Source organism: Chinchilla lanigera, unplaced genomic scaffold, assembly GCF_000276665.1.
Source record: "Chinchilla lanigera isolate Chin_1 unplaced genomic scaffold, ChiLan1.0 scaffold00028, whole genome shotgun sequence".
In the NCBI taxonomy this organism is placed as follows: domain Eukaryota; kingdom Metazoa; phylum Chordata; class Mammalia; order Rodentia; family Chinchillidae; genus Chinchilla; species Chinchilla lanigera.
Window position 1 is genome coordinate 22,370,554 of NW_004955429.1, and position 16,980 is coordinate 22,387,533.

The following is a 16,980-nucleotide window of genomic DNA, read 5'->3' on the forward strand; positions in this document are numbered from 1 at the left end:
TCATTTTGTAGCATATTTGCCTTGCATCCTGCATTTACCCTGTTTTTTCAGGTGCCCGGTTAGTGATACGGTCTTCTCAAGGGATACTTTAAATATCTAGTTGAGTTTATAAATGAGCTTCTCTTGTAATTGCTGAAAATGTACATTTTTCTATGAGTGAGTTAGAGATACTGCTGACCCAGTAAAGTTTTTATATAGGAAAAATTGCAAATTAAATTGGAATGCCAGACTTTGGATCAAATTCTGGATGTGCTGCACTGTAGCCAAGATATTTTTCTAAACCAAATGCTGTCTGTACTAAATTATATCCCGTAGGCAGTGGTGAGTGAGTCTCTTTTTATTAACTCTTCATGTGAGACAGTTTGGAACAAAATATTGTCTTTTCAATGGCTTCCTTTCCAGCACAGAGGAAGATAGATGCTTTCAGTTTAATTACTGAAGTGGTATTGCCTACCCAGTGTTTGAACAAAAATAAAACGCTGAGGGTATTTTCAATGTCTGATTTAAAACTCAACCACTAAGTATCAAAAATATGGTATGGCACAGATTCATTATTAAGAAGGAACTGGAAAACTCCGGTCTCTGATTTAGGAACTTTCTCCTTTACTATTTGATAGCTTTGTGAACTGAATTCTCTTTCTTTAAATAGTTAGCGGGATGCTTGTATGATTAGAAGAAAATCCTAGCTGTTTCATTGGCATTGTACCTTGTATTTTTCTATCTCTGTAGCTGATCAGAATTTCCAAATTCCAGGATTAAGGATGTGTTTCAGTGATGGCTAATGAATGCCAGCTCTTGGTATATTTTCTTCCTCTTATTCCTCAGGCTTCTGCCCCGAAATATTAAATAGTAAAAGGTACTTCCTCAGGCGAAGAAGTTTCAGTAAGAAATCTGCTTGTGGTTTTGGGGGTGGACAAATGGTTCCTACCCCAGAAGCTGTAAAACAGATTCCTTGCCATTAGACCGGTTGTAAATTTTATCTCTGCCTGGTTTTGATTATCCGGTTCACTCAGGGTATGTGTTTTTCTTGTATGGAATTGTTATCAGCTGTTGTTACATAATATATCTTATCTTCAGAAATAAAGGCGTGGTCATTCTGATGTGCTGTTGTTTAGCTTTTAATGAAAACAGTGAAAGCACAGCTGATGTGTCTCTTGTTCTCCACCCCACTCCCACTTTTAAAGACATCTCAAATCATATCAGGCAGATTATTTTCAATATTTCTGGTTACCTTGACCAAAATGGTTACTTTCTCCCTTGTTTTGTTTTCCTGAAGTATATATCTGTGTTATCTGGCATTTATTCTTGTAACCGTGACAAAGTTAAATGACAGCATTGAACTGTGTCTGAATGTCTCTGAACCTATGAAGTGTGTGGACTACTCTTCAGAAAAGAAAAACAAAACATTTGCCTGTGTAGAATTTATAAACGTTATTTCGTTCCTAGAATTTGTCATTTTTGCATTCTCATCTCTTGCCTGGTTAATGGTTTTCTTTTTTCTTAAATTTTATGTTCAAAGGGAGTTTGAAGAATGTTTTCCCATTGGATTTTTTTTTTAAGTTACTGCGTAGCTATTTTAATGTTACATTATTTCTTTTCTCTTAGATTTCAACAAGAAAAATTTAAGCTTCATTGGATTCCCACATCAAAGAAAACTTCCAAGGTAAAGTGGCCTTTGTTCAAGGAATATTAAGTTTTGGAGATTTGTAGTAGGTTTAAAAATGATTCCCCTACATTTCTTTCTCCCCTCAAGCAGTGCTGGGGGTCAAGCCCAGGGCCGTGCCCGTGCTGGGCCCTTGCTTTCCACTGAGCCACACCCCCAGCCGCAGACTCTTAAATTCCTGATTCATGAATGTAAGTGTTTGGCAGTGTGTTTTCTCCCCCAAAGTTTTAGTCACTGAAATATATAAAGCAGTGGCTGGAGATGTAAGTCATAGAGGATTGTAGTTCCCTAGCATGTGTAAGGCCCTAGGTTTGTTCCCTAACACTTCCTGTGTGTATATATCTATATCTATCTATCTATATATATATATCACACACACACACACACACACACACACACATTATGAAGCAAGTTGACTTAAAGACTGTCTTTGTAGTTAATGCCATTCATGAGAACTAGTGGAGGACTAGAATGTTTATACTGCGTTGAAACTCATTACAGACTTATAAAGGATGCAGTCTTCTCTTCCTCCCACCAACCTCTAAGCTTGGCATATGCTCCTGTAGTCTGTCCACCAGGTAAGGGAGCTTCTGATTTTCCGAAAGGGCTTAGCTTTGTCCCACCTGCCTCTCTTTCCCTCTCAGCCGGTCTTCCTCCCGCACGTCCGCCTTCCTTCCCTCCCTCCTGCCTGGGTCCGCCCATCTATCCCTGTGGGTTCTTGTCGGTGGTCTCAGCTTCTGTCTCTCTCCTCCCCGTACGACTTCGAGCGCCTGTGCCTGCGGGATAGCAGAGGCGCTAAGGCCCCAGCTTCTCATGCTGGCCGTGAGACGGTGTCCGAGTGAGAGTGTGCTGGAGAGCTGCTTCCCTGTGGACCGCTGTCACTGTCACAGCTGGTGTCTTCCTGCGGAGACACAGAGTCACCCCCGCCACACGCAGGCCTGGATCTCAACCTAAAACTCACCGCACTGGAGTGACTAAGCCCCCGACCTGCCCTTCGTTCCCTGCGGATGCTCGTGTTCCTAATGTGCTGACACACTGTCGCGCACTAAAGGGCTCGCATTTCCTCTGCTTCGGAGGACGCAGCGGTCTAACTCCTGTGCTGCTCGGGCAGAGCCTAGCTCTACGTTGATCTTATGAATATGTGAGATAGGACAGATCCTTGGTGTGTTGCATGCACAGGTAAACGTAAGATAAATTAAGAGTGATAATGACCTAGGTGACCGGCAAGGTTGTCATTCACCAAAAGAGGAATGCAGACCCATTTCACGTCTAGGCACGGTTTAAACAGAACCTGCAGCATACTTCGTAGTATGTCTCTAGCAGCTTGTCCAGTGGTAGTAGAGCTAATAAGTGACTAAGAGAAATAAAAGGGAATCAGGGAAGTATTGCATATCTAAGGATAGGAAAAGCACAAAAGGTGAACAGTTCAATGGACAGTGACTGAAAGGGACACGTCAGTCCTAACACCATGGCTATTATTCTTATGGACCTATTTATAGGTTCTTGTGGACCCATGCAAACTATAGCCTCTGGCCACCTTCCTAAAGTTATAATATGCAGGAAGCCTAAGAACCTGCTTCTGGGAAAGGAATCTAGTCCTCCAGACCCAGAGAGATGAAAATGTGAAGTCATGGGATTTCACCTCCCTCGTCTTACAAGTCACACTCCAGTAGTGGAGCGAACAGATTGTAGGGTAGCATTCCACCGTGCGCGTGCCTGGGAGTGTAACGATAGTTTCATCCATGCTGTAAAGAACAGACAGTAGCAGCAGAGCATTCTGCACTCCCTTTAATAAAATTCCCCTTTGTTGCTACTTCTAGGCATTTAAGTAGGTTAATGGGACACATTTTAAAAAAGGAAAGAAAGCAAGCACCCTGGAAGCAGAGGGCAAGTTCTTTTCAGATGATTGAAGCAGAGGAAGGAAGGTTACGTTAAAATCTGAGTCATAAAGAATGAGTGCTGGAGATATAGTTGGATAAAAATACAAAATATTTCTTGACATTCATTTTTAAATTATAGTGCAGAAGGGAATTTGTATTAATGAGTTACAAAAGGAGAGATGGTTTCATGCTGGAATTCAGGCTCGTAACTTTTGGTTGAGCTGAGGCAGCACACCCAGGCCCTCAGGGGTTGTCCTTCCAGGGAGCCTCGTCCCAGAGATGGGAAGGGGGACCCTAGGAAGGGCACGGCCCTGCGTCAGAACTCAGGGGTGGAGTTTGCAACCCGGTGAGCTGGGCATGGGCTCCCCTCTGGCACCTCCGGTGACTTAGGAAAGGGGTATCTCATCCCCTATGGGTGACACAAGGAGTTACTAACTGGTGAGTTAGCCCCCAAGCCAGGTCCATGCTTTGGGCCCGTGGTGAGGGCAGCATTCCTTCCTGGGGTGTCTTGCCTGTATGTTCACTGCTGCTCAGTGTCCTCCCCTCTAGAAAGTCCAAGACATGTGATACTTGCTAAGAGCCCAGTGTCTTGTGTGGAGTTAGGGGGTCCTGCATTAATCGCAGTTTTGGGGACCCTCTCGAACCAGGTCAGCTCGTCCTTCCTGTCTGCCCATCCGCTTCCTCAGAAGTTGTCAGGCCCCTGGCGGGAGTAAGGGAGAGAGGGAAGAGGCACAGGACAAAATGTCGACAGCCTCCTGGATTCTAGCTGGCACGAGCGGAGCTGTGGATTTTAAGAGAGATTACTCTGTATGCAATTATGCTAACATTTCATAGGTGTGTTAATGTAAGGTGAGCAATTGTAAAAAGGATAGAATAACAATTATATGTTATTCTAAAGGTGAGGAAGAGTATGAAATGCTAACATTTCATAGGTGTGTTAATGTTAAGGTGAGCAAATGTAAAAAGGGAAGGGAAGGGAAGGAATGGGAAGAGAAGGGAAGGGAAACGAAGGGAAGGGAGGGGAGGGGAGGGGAGGGGAGGGAAGCTTCGTTATAACTGATGTTACTGAATACATGCCCTTCTAATTATTCTCAATATTTGTGAGTTTTTGCCCCTGGCTATCATATTAACAGTGTATAAAGCCTATGCATAAAATGCTTTGGGGCCAATTATAGTGTACATTCGGAGTATTTCATAGCAGTCAGTCATTCATTTAGCATGTCTTTATTGGTGTTTCTCAGGCTGGGATGGAACTCAGTGGTAAGGCATGTGCATAACATGTGAGAGGGCCTAGGTCTGACTCCCTGCACCGCAAAATAATGCTTTATCAAAATATTTAGTTTAGCGATGAAACGCTCAATTAAAAATAACATGCCATTCCTTAGTAGAGTACATTTCTGCAGTTCTTTTTTAGATTTATACTAAGTCATGCGTCTGAATAAAACCCAAAGTAGCCCTCACTGCCCAGCGACTCGCTATGCAGATGCTGGTGCTAATGCTCCAGTTTCTGAGTGAGCAGGCGCCCTAGGATCTTCAAGCCAATCTAGCTTTGGCGTCATGACGTTTAGTCGTCCTCAGTACTTTAGCAGGCACATAATAAATATTTGTATTCGTAAAGCTTCACTGCATTAGTACAGGGGCTAAGATGTCAGATGGGCTTGGTTCTGCCCAGGGCGGTAGTGTGTGATGTTTGGAGGTGTTTGGAAGTGGCTTCAAACTTAATTTGTGCATGGGGCGTGGCTTATTCTTGTGGCCACTGAGGCAGTATGCGCAAGTGTGCAGCAACTTCCTCCATCTCTCTTCGGACTCCCGGGAAGCATAACACCCCCATACACACACACGTGTACACACACACACACACACAGACACACACACACACACACACACACGGACGCACAAACAGAGGCACAGGTCCAGGGGTGTATAGTCAGCTTCACAGCACTGCCACAAAATCCCTGGCACAAGCCATGTACGAGGTAAAGAGAGGCTTACTGTGGCTTATGGTTCTGAAGCCCCCGAGCCAGGTCCATGCTTTGGGCCCGTGGTGAGGGCAGCGTGTGCTGGCAGGACCACGCAGCAGAGCAAGCTGAAGAGAGAGAAGGGTCCCACAGACTCCTTCAAGGGTGCACCTCAGTCACCTGAGGACCTCCTGCGAGGATCACCTCCTGAAGTCCACAGCCGCTCTCAGCAGCCCCACCCTAGGCACTGAGCCTTTACATATGGACCTTGGGGACCCCATCCAACCTCGGCAGAGAGGAAGCCAGTTTCATAGGAAAGGCACCTTCGGGCCTATTATTTTCTTTCTGGAAGTAACTGGTGCTGGGCAATAGTGACTTCCTCTTCTCCTGGGTTCATTTTCTTCCTTCAAGGCAGCAGGCTCCTAAGATCCGGGTACTGTGCATCCGGGGGTCTCAGGGCCAGCTGCACACTGGAGCAGGAGCTGGATTCGAGTCTCATCTCCCCCTCCTGTCCTGTGTCCCTGGGCTGTCCTGTAAGGTTGGAGATGAGCTGCCGCCGGCTCACACCCTGCTGTCTCCTGTGCATGCCTGTCTCCCAGCTCGGAGCTGAGTGCGCCCTGAAGGACTGTGAAGAAGTCGGCCGTGGTGGGAGTATTCACACCACCAGCCACGACTGCGAAGCAGCTGCTTTTTGCATGACCGAAAGGGCAGGCCAGTTGTAAAACATCTGAATCGGGCCTCTCGTAGGGCCTGTGGAGATGGTGGAGGTCACACCAGAAGATGCTTCGCAGAGGGAGAAAGTACACAAGACACGCTCGACTCCTTTATTATTCTCCTTTACATTTCCTCTTTTATTCCAAGGCCAGCCTTCTGACCTTTCATACTGCTCAACTCTACTTTGATTTCTTGGCTCTTTGAAGGCATGTGCTACTTTAATATAACTTTAATACTAGAACACAGCATAGAGATCACCTCAACAAGTTGCTGGCCTCCTGAGGAAGACACGGCAGTGCAGAGAGGTTGAGCAGTTCATCCACACTTACACAGCGGTTCTGGGGTCTAGGGCAGGTTGTCCTTCTGAACACAGAGCTAAGCCTCCTAGGACCCCATTCCCCTGCAGCCCCTGCTCTGCCAATCTGATGTAATTGCTTAACTGCACAAAAATCATAATCATATACAGTAACTGGAAACAGTCACTTATATACTTCCCCAAATTAAACTGTGTGCTCCTACGTACGTGCGGGTATTTATGTGAAACAAGGACGTTTTTTACTTTCTGCCCTTTCCCCCTTGTTACACTATACCTTGATTTAAGTTGAGTTTTAACACTTTATTCATGGCATGACTTTCAGCTTTCAGAAAGAGTTCTTACTTGAGAATAAAGAACAACTTGCTAACCACAGAAGAGGACCCGATGCTAAGCCGGTACCTGCACTTCCAAAAGGTGAGATTTTCCTGCACTGGGAACCAGTGTCAGCACATGTGAGGGACCGCGTGTGTGAGTGTGTGCGAGGGCGCCTGTCCACACCCTCCCGTGCGGTGTCTCTTGTGACCCTTTCTGCCTGTCCCGGAACGAGCTTTGCTTAATGTCCTGTGCTCTTGCGTTTGAACCCTCAGCTTTCCACTTGTTCTTCCCCTTCACTTCTGGAAATCCTCAGGCTGTCGGTGAAGGCAGGGTCAACAGGAAGAGAACAAAGTCAGCTTTCACTCCTCTGGCTCTTAAGTTTAACCTGCTCCGAAGGCCCTGAGCCTCCCCCACACTGGGCCCGCCCCCACTCCCGTCTCCGCAGGGCTGCTCCCACTTCCCCTTGCTGGTACCAAAGTCAGGGAATTCCACCTAATACCGCCTTCTGCGCTGCAAAGGGCTGGTGCACACTGCGTCCTGAGCCTTTCTTCTTCCCTGGGGTTACTCCCGTGTGTTTGGTAATTACTGCTTCCACTGGGAAGAGGTGCACGCCACGAAATCTTTGCAGCTGCTGTAGCCCGAGTCCCTCTAGTTTTGCCTCTGAAATAATGCAAACATTGCTTGAATTTTCCCCCCACTGACTGCAGCACCGGCACAAAGGGTGATCACTTAGTAGCAGCTTGCAGAATATCCTCATCCCCGCAGATTGATGGAAAGGAAGATATTTTTTTCTCTATTTCAAAAGGGGAAAAAAAGAATCAAGCCCAAAAGAAATTAGATGTGAAAAAATATTCTTTTAATAGAAACTAAATCCAGTTTAAAAGGTGCGCTGAGGAATCGGAATTCACCCTGCTGGGTGCCACACTGAGACAGTCTGATAAGTCGGAGCTTTGAAGTATTCCAGGGGTTTGGTCCGCTGAAGGGCCCTAAGTTCCTGTAAAGGGACATGTTTGCATTTTCAAGTCCTGAAAAAACTGTCAGATAAAACACAGGCTTATTCTTTGTTGCCAGAGGCCAAGAAGTAAGAAGAAAGATGCAGAATCGTAAGGAGATAGATGAGATTTCATCTGAGAACAAAAGCCCTGATAGCTCATGGCACCATAGTCCCCGCTCTCTGTAGGATGTACCTCCAGGACCCCCAGTGGACAGCTGAAACCCGCTAGCCCTGTGCCCTATGCCGCCTGTGTTTTTTCCTGCGCCTATGCTACCTACAATGATATTATTTATAAACTAGACATAGTAAAACATTAACGACGGATGATAAAACACAACAATTCTAACAATATACTCTGATAAAAGTTGTGTGAATGTGGTTTCTTTTTCTCTCTCTGTTGATAGAGTTGAGAAAATAGTAATACTTTCAGACCATAGTTGTCTGGTGGAAACTGGAACCAGGGAAAGCGAAGCTGCAGATAAACAGGGACTCCCATACCAGGAAGGGAACGGACCGCACTGGGGCCTGGCCAGGCCTTGCCGAGTGTGGCAGGGGAGGCGCGTGCCGTGGGTTCAGGGCGGGGCGGATGCTGGAGGTTCGCACCTGGGTGCGTGCGTGGAGCAGGTGTGCGGTGGAGTGCTGCTTCAGACGGTCACGGTTCCCCAGAACAGACAGAAGCCCAGTTTAACGCAAGGCAGACTCCAGTGTGTAAAGGCTATAACTGCGGTCAAAACAGAGTTTGAAGATGAACAAAGTGATTTTAGCCATGGCGGAAAAGAGTGGGCTGACTAGGTGCAGCTTTGTGTACCAGAAGCATCCCTGTTTCCCCTTCTCTACCTACTCCTTTAAAAGTAAATAAACAGCCAGGGACATAGCTCAGCACAGCACCTCCCTGGCAAGAGTGAAGTTGTGAGTTCAATTCCTGGTACATACAATAAATATAAATGAATAAATACACAGTGCCATAGAAAATATCACATTCAGAAAAAGAAAAAACAGTATGAGATGCTAAGTTCCTTAAGACTCATCATATTGTAACTTCATACATAACAAAATTTAAAGACAGAAGTTTTTAAACCAGATTTAACATAAAATGTATCATAATTGAGTATAAAAATAGAACTGACACAAACCAAAAAATGCTGATTTTATGTATCAAACAGATTTATGTTTGTGAGTTAACAAGGCTTTAAGTTTTAAATCTTTTTTTCTGCTTCAGAGCTGAAGGTTGAACCCAGGACCGTCTCACTGAGCTACTTCCCCTAACCTTTTCAGTCTGAGAGAGTCTCGCTAAGTCACTAAGTTCCCAGGCTGAGTTTTAGCTTGTGACCCTCCTGCCTCAGCCTCCCAGCGTGTTGGGATTATAACGGTGTGCCCTCACACCTGTCAAGGCTTTATGTCTTTAAAGCATGTTTTCAAAGTGCCCGTGCCCCTCCTCTGACCTTCGCCGCAGTTTTCCGCAGCCTGGCAGTATTGTAGCCTTCGCTCTCTGACTGTGATCAGCACATCTGGAAATAACCGGGAGTTACCACCGTCTCTGGTTCTGCGTCTTCACAGATACCTTAATGATTTTATCTACAGACCTGTAGCAATGCGTGTTAAAAGGAACTGACTATGCTGCTGTTACCGTGACACAGGCTTTTCTGCGTGTGCAGCGGGTCCTTTCTGTTCATGTAGGGGGAGATCGCTGCTCCTGTGACCTTAAAAGTCATTCTTTCCACGCCCCTTGAGGACGTCTCATAACTGTGTATCACAAACGAGAAAACAAGGGATTCAAAATCTTCACCTGTGTAAAGTTAGAACAGCAAGGTAGATTTCCCATTTGGGGATGAATGCGCTGAGCCGGGGACAGTGACATGCACCTGTCCTCCCAGCTATTTGGGAGGCTGAGGCAGGAAGGTCTCTAAAGCTGAGGAGTTTGAGACTGACCTGGGCAGCACTGTGAGACCCCATTTCAAAACATGAAATAATAATAATTCATGAAGTGAGCCAAGTGCATTACTTTCTTTAGCCAGTGTTATTATGATATGCCATACAGTTCAACAAGGGAAAGTGTCCAAGTCACTGACTTTTTGTATATTCACAGAGCTGTACATTCATCTCCACACTCAGTTTTAGAACATTTTCATTATCCATAAAGAATCCCCGACCCTTCAGCTAGTTCCTCTTCCTCTTATGCCCCTAGTTCGTAATTAGTTATTTTATTCGCTGCTTGTCTCTGTGTGAATGGCTGCTGTCCCAGTGTGAAAATTAAAGCACATTACTCCCCTGGGCAGAAGACCTGTGTTGGGAGTATGTCAGGCCGGGCCTGTGTTTTCCGCTGTCAAGCGAGGGCCGGTGGGGAAGTGTGTTTGACAGTGGTGTTTGACCACTTGTTTCTTTGGAAGATTCTACTGTACTTAGGTTTGGGTGAGTAAACCCACCAATACCTTTACTAGAACACTTCTGTTTCTCAGAACTAACTGAAAAACCTGTTTCCCAAGAATTGCAATGAAGAGACCAAGTTATCCTGCATGTTCGTGTTATGATTCTTATGACCAGGAAATGTTAGTAAATAACTTCATGGCATAGTGTAGCCCTGCTCTCAAATATTCTTCAGTGGCCTCAGCTGAAAACTGGCCAGCCCATTCTGATCAGAAACAACTAGAAACATGACTGGTAAACACCATATTGCCACAGAGGTTCTGTTCAAATTATTCAAATAAGAGCGAGGAATGAAGGTAGCAGGTATGAAAGTCTTATTTGAAAGCAAAGTGAAACATTTCCTATCACAATGGAAATTAGACCACCTATACTGGTTTATAACCTGTGTTGCATTACTAAACCTGAACCGTTAGTGAGTTATAGTTATGACATAGTGTACAGTCCGTTGACTTACGGCCGTGGAATGTGATTTTAAAAAAAACATTTTATTGCTTATTTTTTAAAATGCACATTGCAGAATTTAGAGAGAAAGAGACATCGTGCTACAGCTTACTCTTATGGTGTTAAGAACATTATGTAATTTTATAGGCTTAGGTATGTGTATGCAGATACACATATATACATGCTTAAATATATGTATTAAGAGAGAAAAATAATAAAGTAAACCATAAGTAATAAAAATGTTAATGTGTTATGAGAGGAATCTTTTAAATTTTCTACAATCTAACATTACGTAAAAATGTTAAGGTAACTTCCAGGATGACAAAAAAATAACTTTGATGGAACTGGACGTAGTCTCCAGACATTGAGCAGTGGATTTATAACAGACATTTCCACAGCGGGGCTGACTTCAGTTCGTGATTTTTAGTATTAGCTTTTTTCAATGACTGATAATAAATCTGACCAAAAATTTAACCAGAAGATGTAATAGGAGCTGCAAGAGCCCACAGAAAGGTGTGCGTGAAGAAATGCACGCACTCTGATAAATTCCAGTGAAATGTCAGCCTTTCTTTCAGGCCTGAAGCACTTTTTCATGTGATGTGCCAAAGTTGTTGCATTACATGTTTGTGTTGCTCATTTTGCTTTTAAAGTATGGGCTTGGAGAAAAGAAGGGAGATTCAAATACTTCTTTGTCTTGTAGCATCATGTCTTACTTAGAACCTCCTGTGTGTATGTAGGAGGCAGATCTTAGGAATGGGAAATATATTGCTCTTTGCTCTAGAGATTGTTAGAAAATTTCCTTAAATAGTCACTGCAGACTTCCACTGAGGAGTCATGCTTCCTAATACCTTTAAAGTACAGGTTAATGTGTGACCTCCGCCACTCCTTAGTAAGCCATCACAGAGGACTAGGACGTATACCCCAAGCACCCACCTTGCTGGTGGATGGACAGCAGCTTGGGTGTCAGGGTGACTGAGAAGAGCGTGGTGATGGGCGGGGGATCTGTCCTGGGTACCCGAGGGCACAGATGTCCAAGGAATGCATGCCATTTGATATCTTCATAGTGGAATCAATGGCTCTTAACCCAGGACCATCCCTAGGGGGCTCTGGAAATGTGGAAGCATTTTTTTCCGTTTTGTTTTATTATGGAAGCACTTTTGTCACACGAGCGAGGGTTGACTGCACATTTCACAGCACAGCTGGACTACTCCCCATGCTGCAGCGCAGGGCTCACTTTTCCCACTCAGAAGTGTGTCCACATCTCGCTGTGACCTGCGGTCTGTTCCAGAGCAGGCTTCTGAGTCTGTGACTCTGTTGTGGTCCCTCGGTTAAATGTGACCCTGAGGCTTTTTCCCTGATGCCCAGGAGTCAGTGGTTGTCCCTTGGCAGTGTTTACTGGCAGAGCGGCCAGCCTGTTCTGTCCAGCAAGGGGCAGGGAGGCCTGTGGAGGACGACCTGACCCCCACCATCCCTTGCTTTGCTGTCGCTGCTCCAGGCTGAGGTTTACCTTCTGTGATGATCAAGGATTCGGACTATTGTCTGCTCTCCATTCATAAACTCTAAGCCCTCAGAGAATACTGAAACAGGGTGGTTACACTGCTGGACCGAGTCTACCTGCTCTCCCCCCGGAAGCCAGTGCTCGGGAGATGAGGGTTGGTAGAAGGAAGTCAGGGTTATGCAAAGGCCGTGACATTGGAGGGACATGTCATCCTTAAAACTCCTTGTTGGAGAACCCAGGTGCCCCAACGAGAGGAAAAGGAGACGGATGAGGCGAAAGCCAGGAAGGCTACACGCTGAGCAAGTCTTCCTCCCCCAGAGCTACACGCTGAGCAGGTCTTCCTCCCCCAGAGCTACACGCTGAGCAGGTCTTCCTCCCCCAAGCATGGACTGTACTCACTTCTGTTCCTTTCCTCTGGCTCAGTATCACAACTGACCTTGACCTGCTGGGACTGGTCACAAACATTTCACTTTGCTGCAAGTTAAACGCCACAGTGGTTCCCACGCTTTGAGCCGATCGGTGCACAGAATAAAGGGTGAGGAGGAGATTTACACCTCCCAGTGTTACCAAACGCCAGCAGGTGTTTAGGGTTCTGTTACTCTAAAGAAAAACAGTTTAGCAGGGTAACATCTTAATCACTTAGGCAAGTGTTTTAGGATTTATGCCAGCGCAGAGGGGAAGCGAAAGTCACCTGCCAAGGACAGCTTCCCCTGGGATGGCTGCTGTCACAGTGAGGTGGTGGGGAGGCAGAGCTTTGCTGTGGATGAGGGTGTGCAGGATCTCCCGGCAAGGTTTTCGTTGGTGGTGGTGGTGGTTTGTTTTACTGTTCAGAGATAGTTTAACGATTCCATTTCCAGACACAGTATTTCCCATCAGTTTTTAAAAGCTGTTTACAAAAGTGTTGTTTTTAGTTGAGCTTTCCTTCCAGAATATGGGGCACAAAGAATGGCAGGGAGCAAGTTGTCACTTAGCCTTTAAACGTACCGCTGGAATCTTTTCAAAAATACCTTTACTTGTAAATTTCTATGGAAAACTTACACATAAAACAGTGAAGAGAAGGCAGTTTTCAACAGTCTCCAGTTAGAACACAAAAAGTGTATCTGAACTTTCCTCAGTGGGAGTTATGACATTCTGTGTGTCAGTCTTTTTTGCGTGTACCCAGCTGAAGTAATTTGGGAGAAGAAAAGGTAACTATCATTACGCTACTCAGAACCCTGTTAATCCTACTCTGTGTGTCAGTGCAGAGTTTGAGGCAGGGGTGGAAGATGCACTTTTCAGAGCCAGGCTTCTTGAGCAGTCTTTCGAAAAAGACAGTACTATTCTCCTCTATGGGAGTTAAGTAGTTAATTAGAACCCCTGCGCGTGTGTCAGGATTGAAAATATTTTGAAGTACTGCTCACTGTTAAAGTTTGATCCTGTCTCTCACCCAAGCTAACTTTGTCGGCTGGGAAGCTATCACCAGCCAGGCTTCCTCAGGCAAGGCAGGGTGGCCAGCTGCACAAGATCTCTACGCCCCATCTCCCACTGGAAGGCAGTGAGCCCTGCGGGCAGGCACACCTCTGCCTGCAGCCGCCCTGACTCCTGCGGAGGCAAGCTCAGAGACTTCTGAAGCCGGGCTTGTTACACACAGGGGTGGAGTTTAGTCCCTGTGCTCTGCCACCGAACTGCATTCCGGCCCTTTTAAACTTTTGTTAGTTGGTAGTGCTAAGGATGGAACCCAGGCCCTCAGACTGAGGGACATCCCCCGTTCTTCTTTTTCAATTTTGAGACAGGATCTCTCTGAGTCGCTGAGTTGGTCGCCCAGGCTGGGCTCAAAGTTGCAGTCTTGTCTCAGCCCCCCGTGCGGGGGGTTACAGACGTGTGCACGCAGGGTCTCTCTCCATGTACTGCCAGGCCGACCTCAAATCTCCCGTCTTCCTGCTTCATCCCCGAGTACCTGGGATGCAAAATGGGGACTTTTTAAAACCCAGATACTCTGACAAAAGGCAGTTCAACTAAAACCTTAACGTTGTGAGGTGTTTTTACGTAAAAATCAAGTGAGAAGGACGATAGCCCTGGACAGAAGCAGCATTATAAAAGTCACATGGTTTTGAATCACTACTAAAAGTGACCACTTAAAACTGACTGGAGCAGTTGAAAATTAAACTCTGCGTCTTCACACCCCTTGGCGTTCCTCCTCTGCCTCGGCCCTTCAGAAGGGTGCTGGCCCTGGCTGGCCTGCCGCCCTCTCGCTCTGCTCCTTCCCCTTCCTGCCTCTTCAGCGGAAGCCGCTGTGAGAACCTCAGGAACAGATGCAGCTCCGGAGGGGGTGAGAAAAGACCTCTGTTCCCCACCAGCTCTGACCACTTCCCGCAGAAGCAGTGGTCGGGCATCTCCCTCTCTCAGCATCGCAGGAGAACCTCCCAGCCTCAGCAAAACACGTTTCCTGGTTCTCCAGGGATGCCAGAGGAATCGAGCTGTCACTTCCAGCTCAATCCACCTTTCGCTGACAGGACAGCACGGAAACCTACGGGAACATGTCCTTGCAGGGAAAGCTGTGAGGGGCAGCTTAGACCCTGTGTTGGTGCAAAGCTCAGTTAAACAAGGTTTGCCGCGAACACCTGTCTTGGAAACACAACCATTTAGGTACAGATGTTTACAGATTAAAGATAAGTTGCAGGAGTGGCTGAGTTCACAAGGACCTGTGGGTTCATAGTACTAGTCTCTGGTTTACACTTATCAAAAGAGTTTACACTTATCAAAAGTTAAAAGCAGATAGAACTCAGATTTCTGCTACAAACACCTTTCTGGAGAGAACTTGCAAGTCAGGGCTCCTTTGACTCCCCAGGGTGCCGCAGAACCACCCCCACCCTGCGTGAGCTCGCTGCGTAGCTCAACATGCGCCGCGTGAGCGTGGGTGTCTGTGTGTGGCTGTTGGTGTGCACCCATGTTCATTGACGTCTCCTCCCCTGGTAGAACAAGCTCCAAGAAGGCAAGAACTTCCTTGGTGCAGTGTACAGTGCTGCGTGGAAGCAGAGAGCAGAACTGTGGGCTCCACGGAACTATGTTGCATGGGTGGATGAGAACATGACTGCTATTACATTTACTTTTTGCTCTTTTTTTTTTGTTTTAGTTGCAGAATTAAGAAAGATCTTTGAACCAAAGAAAAAAGAATTTTTAGAAATGAAAAGGTAAGACATGCCTAGTGTGTTACCAGGAAGAGTTTGGCAAAGCTGTGCAGTGTTCAGTCTCCCTTTGCGCTGATTTCCATGCCTCACTGTGCCTCTCTGGATGTAATGCACAGAAAAGAAAGAATTGCCAGACGCTTGGAAGGAATTGAAAATGACACCCAGCCGGTCCTCTTGCAGAGCTGCACGGGGCTGGTGACACACCGCCTGCTGGAGGAGGACACGCCCAGATACATGCGCGCCTCCGACCCCGCGAGCCCCCACACCGGTGAGCCTGCCTTCCCGCCCAGTGGCCTGGCACCGAGCAGGCTGCCGGGCACGGGTCTCATGCATTTTTCGCTTATCACCTTTTTAACCTAACTGTACAGGAAATGAGGTTTTTTTAAAGTACATTGTGTGTGTATAGTTTTTTAATAAATGTGCCTGTTAAACAACCACACCAAATGATGAGCCCCATTCTCAGCACAGCTGTGGTCCTCCACGCCACAGCAGCGAGAAGCACATAGCACCCCTGGGCATGTGGCTGGTTATGGATGACTGGCTGTGTCCCCCCGGAATGAGACTCCTCAAAGGCAGGCTTGTGTCTGACTCTGAGCACGGCATCTGCTGTCGGACACTTTCCAGACAGGGTTGTTTGGTGGAAGAGTGAATGAGACAGGCGCCCGGCAGCAGGTATGGCGGGTTTAATGCTAATGCCCAGGTGGAATGACCTGGGATGAAGAAGGTTCTTACTGTTACTAAGGCTCTTATATAAATGTAAGGTTCTTACATTTTATACAATGAAATGTCCTATGGAAGTTGTTATAGTGTAAACAAGTTAAATACATTGCACATTGATTTCGTATTAAACAGCATGCTGAACATGACGTCACTTTTCCTTGATTGTGCAGGGTTACGATTAAGGACGTCAGCTGTTCGGCGTGTCCTCCAGGAGGGTGACAGGGTCAGGGCCGGTGTTTCCAGCCCATCTCTGGCTCGGAGGCTCTGTACTGCTGTGGTTTTATAGCCAGTGTTTTTTGTCCCTTCCTCAAACAGGACTGTTGGTCTCATGTCACCCTGGTAGCAGTAGCTCCTAATTTCCTATGGCCAGAAACCTAGAGAATTAAGTTTTTTTGATTGATGTAAATGAAGAATCAAGAATAGTCGGATGAGAATACCAAAATTCATAGGCAGAAGCAAGCCCTGGTATATATGAAGTGTCCAGCTGTGTAGCACAGGGTAACTTAAGCGTCAAATGTTAGAAAGAAAGGAAGAACTGCGTAATACAGTAGTACGAGGGAAGTGTGCCGGCCAGGGCGTGAAGCCCGTGACTCGCTCCTCTCTCCACTTCCTGCCAAACCAGAGGGAAGACCAGTTATTCGTGTGACCGTTTTAGAGAAAGCCTGTAGAAACCCGAGAACATAGGTGCACATCTCACTCCCGTGAGCTGGAAAAAGGCGTTCACGGCACAGAAGCAGTTGGAGAAATTGCCGAATAACCAGATCAGTTGACCTGGTGACTTAACATTTACCTCTGAACTTCAGAGGAAACACACGCATGTCACAACAAAATTAAATGGCGAGTCTGGAAATACTCCTGAAGACGACAAAGGGCTGATATTCCCATCAAAG

The 16,980-nt window shown here is 46.3% G+C and overlaps 1 protein-coding gene across 13 annotated transcripts in view; it reads left to right on the forward strand.

Moving 5' to 3' along the window:
* Svil (supervillin) overlaps window positions 1-16,980 on the forward strand; it is a 125,733-nt gene that overhangs the window by 30,815 nt on the left and 77,938 nt on the right. For 9 of the 13 annotated variants that reach the window (XM_013515379.1, XM_013515382.1, XM_013515384.1 and 6 more), the window contains exons 2-6: window positions 1,606-1,663; window positions 2,165-2,241; window positions 6,854-6,945; window positions 15,316-15,373; window positions 15,487-15,638. In XM_013515379.1, coding sequence (XP_013370833.1) covers window positions 1,606-1,663; window positions 2,165-2,241; window positions 6,854-6,945; window positions 15,316-15,373; window positions 15,487-15,638 — 437 coding nt within the window. Of the gene's footprint in view, window positions 1-1,605; window positions 1,664-2,164; window positions 2,242-6,853; window positions 6,946-15,315; window positions 15,374-15,478; window positions 15,639-16,980 lie in introns of those variants that run through there. The other 4 variants (XM_005387196.1, XM_005387198.1, XM_005387200.1 and 1 more) reach the window with 2 other exon arrangements.